This window comes from Mizuhopecten yessoensis, unplaced genomic scaffold (assembly GCF_002113885.1).
Source record: "Mizuhopecten yessoensis strain PY_sf001 unplaced genomic scaffold, ASM211388v2 hete_36156452, whole genome shotgun sequence".
Taxonomy (NCBI): Eukaryota; Metazoa; Mollusca; class Bivalvia; order Pectinida; family Pectinidae; genus Mizuhopecten; species Mizuhopecten yessoensis.
The window spans coordinates 1-4086 of NW_018485030.1; the positions used below are offsets into that span (position 1 = coordinate 1).

Genomic DNA, 4086 nt, shown 5'->3' on the forward strand with positions numbered 1-4086 from the left:
CACTGACTTTTGACTGGTTAACAGGGAGGTAAACAGAATGTTAATGATAGACACCTACTTCTGACTTGTTAACAGTGAGTCGTTTTCCTTCTCCTTCACTCGTAACTTCTTTACAATGTTGTTGCTTTGTAGCTGCTGTTTAGATAACTTTTCACCTGTAAAAAATGTCAAATGGCATTCAGCTGATCATTTTCATATCAAAAGTCTCTTGAACCACCTAAGACAACAATATTTTCGTAAAATTAGCTCTTGAACCAACATTCCTAGGAGCAGCAAACAAATCTCCAGATATATACAATCTCAATGAAAAACTGGAAATCAAATTATCATAACAAAACCCTATAATCTGGGTCTGACAGATATTTGTATAGTGTAATCACGATTTCAGGGAGATAATTTAGTAGGTTTGTACCTTCCTGTAATAGTTCTGCTATCTGTTGATCTTTCTCTTCTATTTCTGACTGGAATCCTCGGACTCTGAAAATGAAAAACAAAATTTAAAATAAAAGCCGACTAAAACCTCCAAATTTTCTAAACTTTCTAATGAAAACTTTAGACAATCTTCCAACTAATAGCTTTAGAGTACAAATTAAGCTTTGAAATGAAAGCTAAGTTTTATTTCTCTAATTGTAAGCATCCAATATGCAAAAAAAACAATTTTGAACTTTCTTTCTGATATTTTGCTTATTGTAAAATAGGCAAACTTCAAATTAAAACATTTATGAGGAATAGTGAGCACGTTGTTATGTTTTATTTTCAGTGTTATATAAAACTAATGATCACTCAAAAGTTTCTTACTTTTTAGCAAAATCATCACAAGATTTCTGTAGGTCTTTCCTTGCTGTATCTCTTTCCTGCCAATACAAAAAGGGACCAGTTCAATTTCTGTTAAGTATAAAACTTTTACTACGCACATACAGATACATACATTGTTAGGTTTGTAGCATTACTAAAATAGGACAGTTTATGGTCATGTTGAATTTACAGACTGAACTTATTGCAAAAACCAGGTAATGCTGAGAAATACTAATCTCCCATTCAGTGTTGAATTTAAGGAATAACATGCCTTAATTCTGAATACTGACATATTTGCCTGATCAAATTCTACTCTTTGTGACATCAATAAATAGTACCTTGACCTTTGACCATTGAACCTAAGAAGCAATTCTAAACAAGCATTTCCCAAAAAGATGCAGTGACTCATTAAGTTTTACTTTTACCAGCATAAGAGAATATTTTAAGGTTCATGACAGGTGAAAAGTTTATCTTCCATTTTGATAACTTGTACACTATGTTCTGTCACCTTCATCAGACAAATGACTGAGTATGTTAACTAACATGTAGAAGATGACAATAATATTGACAAGGCATGTCAGCTACATTATAAGTGTATGTACACTTACAGCTTATACATCTAGCCAAATCAACTAGATTTTATTGTCATCATCTACGGATGGACAGGGTGCAAAGTTAAAGTACTCTCTAGCAGTACTGGTGGGGGACTAATAACAAATATATACTTAACATATTGACCTTCACCTTGGTTACTCAGAAAGGTTACAAATTGAAAAGTACCCGTATCACACTGTTTAGTTTTTTCTCAGACTCTGCAATTCTACCGGCAAACTCTGTGGAAACCTTGCTCACATCCTCCAATTCAAGTTCTCGCGTTTCTTCCAGCTGCTGTATCTGGCTGTAATGGAGGATGTCATAGTTACAGTATAAATAGATCATTTTTTAAGAGAAAGGTGGAGTATATGCTGGATTAAAACTTCAACTTCAATTAAGATAAAAATTCATGATCTTTAGAGCTAAACATGTATACAGTGGAAAGATGTAACATTTACCAATTACAGAGTACATATAAATACACATATTTTATGCAAATAGAAAGTAGATATGTATAAAGGTTTGTAAAAGTTTAAAGAAACAATTGAAATGTTCAGTACATCAATTACTTTTTTAAGAAGCTCTTTTGTCATCCCATTAATAAGAGAAAGCACAATATCTAACTGTTTTGCAGGTACATGCATATTTCAGTGACACAGATTCAATTTAAAATGGTGGGATAAGATAACAGTCACTAACACCAGAGGTTTCACTACTACTTTCAAAATATTTCTATTAAATGATGCAATTTCTCTGCTTCTTTGTCTTGTGTTCAGTGTTAGATCCCCTATATAAAATATTGACATGTGAGTTAAAAATTAAATCGATAAAGACAACAGCATTACTGCTTGGACGTAGATATGTGGTACTTACTTGCGTAAGATACTGTTGGTCTCTAACAGGTCGTTGTTTTCCTTACTTAGCTGTACCAGTTTACTTTCTCTAGCCAGGATAACTTCTTCCATTTCTGCCATTTTCTGAAAAACGCACCACACACTAATTCTTAAGATTAGTTTATCACATGTCAATTTTAATAGAAATATGAAGTCCTTCCTTACAAAGCATGTCATCTACATGTACATTGCATGCACATACAAAGCTATATACATGTATGTTCTTCTATAATCTTAAGTAAAAGAAATCATGAAGTTGAAGAATGTAACGGAAAATTTACTTTAAAGGCACATGTCTGATATTTTACAAGATTCTTGTCAATCACTACTCTCCAAATAGCTCAAAGTTACCAGGATGTACCAGTTATTTACAGTCATATCAGATATCTTGCCAGTTCAAAACAATGTTTAGAATTTGACATTCAAACTTCAATTATGAAAACTTGTTATTAGATAAAAGAAGAAGATACATACTGAGTAAATACAATATACAAATAAGGTTTAAGCTGTGTTCAAAAACTTGTAAGTTATGTAGTTATGATAGAATTTGTATCAATACTTGCTTCCTCATACTCAGTGAAATAACTTTTTATTTCTCAAATTGTCTAACATTAGGAACAGTTATACGAGGCTGTTAAAGTCAGCTCAACCTAATTTGACCTTAATTTTACTTAGTCATTAAAACCTTATAAAAGTAAAACATTTTGTTGATGTTAAATTTATATCTTCTAGATCTGGAATCAACATTAAAGATAATCATCAAGTTATTACTTCCTATTACATCGTTACAGATACATATAACTGCAGCAGGTCTACAGAATGTTTAAGGTTTATTTTCAAAAACACACAAACATCTTTTTGTATTAAAGTTGTAATGCAAATTTGTTATTTTTACTATTTGAAGCGTAAACTGAAAACAGTAAGAAATAATTAAGAGAAAAAAGTGTTTCAAATATATAAGTCCAGGAAATACTCCCATATATCGTTGTTAGCGTGTTAATCAGTACACTGCAATCCTGTTTAATTCACAGGTTTTATTACTGGACCTACAGCGTTTCTCAAAACCAACGAACATTTTCAGTTTGATAAAATATTTCTTTGCTGGATTCCATGAAGGTTTCCACAATCCATGGACTGTGACACATCGGACACTGGATACTGTTCAACAAATAGTTGCGTATTTTTACAGGGGATTTTTTTATTTCAGGAACGCAAAATGAGAATTCAAGTACCATGTATTGTGTTTTTGAGAAGATATCAGCACACAAAATATAAATATTTAATGCCAGGTACCCCATCATTGCTGAAGGGCAGGTGGTGAGATCATCAATTATTTCAATCTTATTTGTATGAATTGGATAATGATAATTAAACAAAAAATGAAGTATAAACTTGCCTAAAACAATTAAGCAAAACAGAGGTTGAGAGCGAGATTGAATTCTTACACCCCGGATAACTAGCAACTATAAAATATGTGTACATATATATTCATATTTTTACCATGATTATATTGAAAATCACCCAAATGATACTCTAGTCTGTCGCTGTTTTAATATGCATGTATAAGCACTTAACTGATAGTAGAGCATTGATCATTATTCCCTAAAACTGAAAACACTTTGACTTAATAGAAACACATGTAGGTACCAGCATTTTAATAAAGACCAAGTTTTGTTTTAGATTACACAAACTAAGTAAACTATATGAACAGCTTGTATTAGGACAATGACCTTGTGGTACAACAATGACATTGTGGTATAACAATGACCTTGTGGTACAACAATGATCTTGTGGTACAACAATG

General features: G+C 31.9%; 1 protein-coding gene across 1 annotated transcript; it reads right to left on the minus strand.

Moving 5' to 3' along the window:
- Positions 1–58: 58 nt before the first annotated feature.
- On the minus strand, positions 59–2805 carry LOC110444643 (TATA element modulatory factor-like; the record flags this gene model as incomplete). The annotated part of the gene is made up of 5 exons (XM_021489007.1): positions 2263–2805; positions 1576–1693; positions 799–854; positions 413–477; positions 59–155 (listed from the first exon to the last, which is right to left on the minus strand). Coding segments are annotated over exons 1-5 (533 nt in total), but the record flags the coding sequence as incomplete, so codon positions are not given.
- Between the last annotated feature and the right edge of the window lie 1281 nt (positions 2806–4086).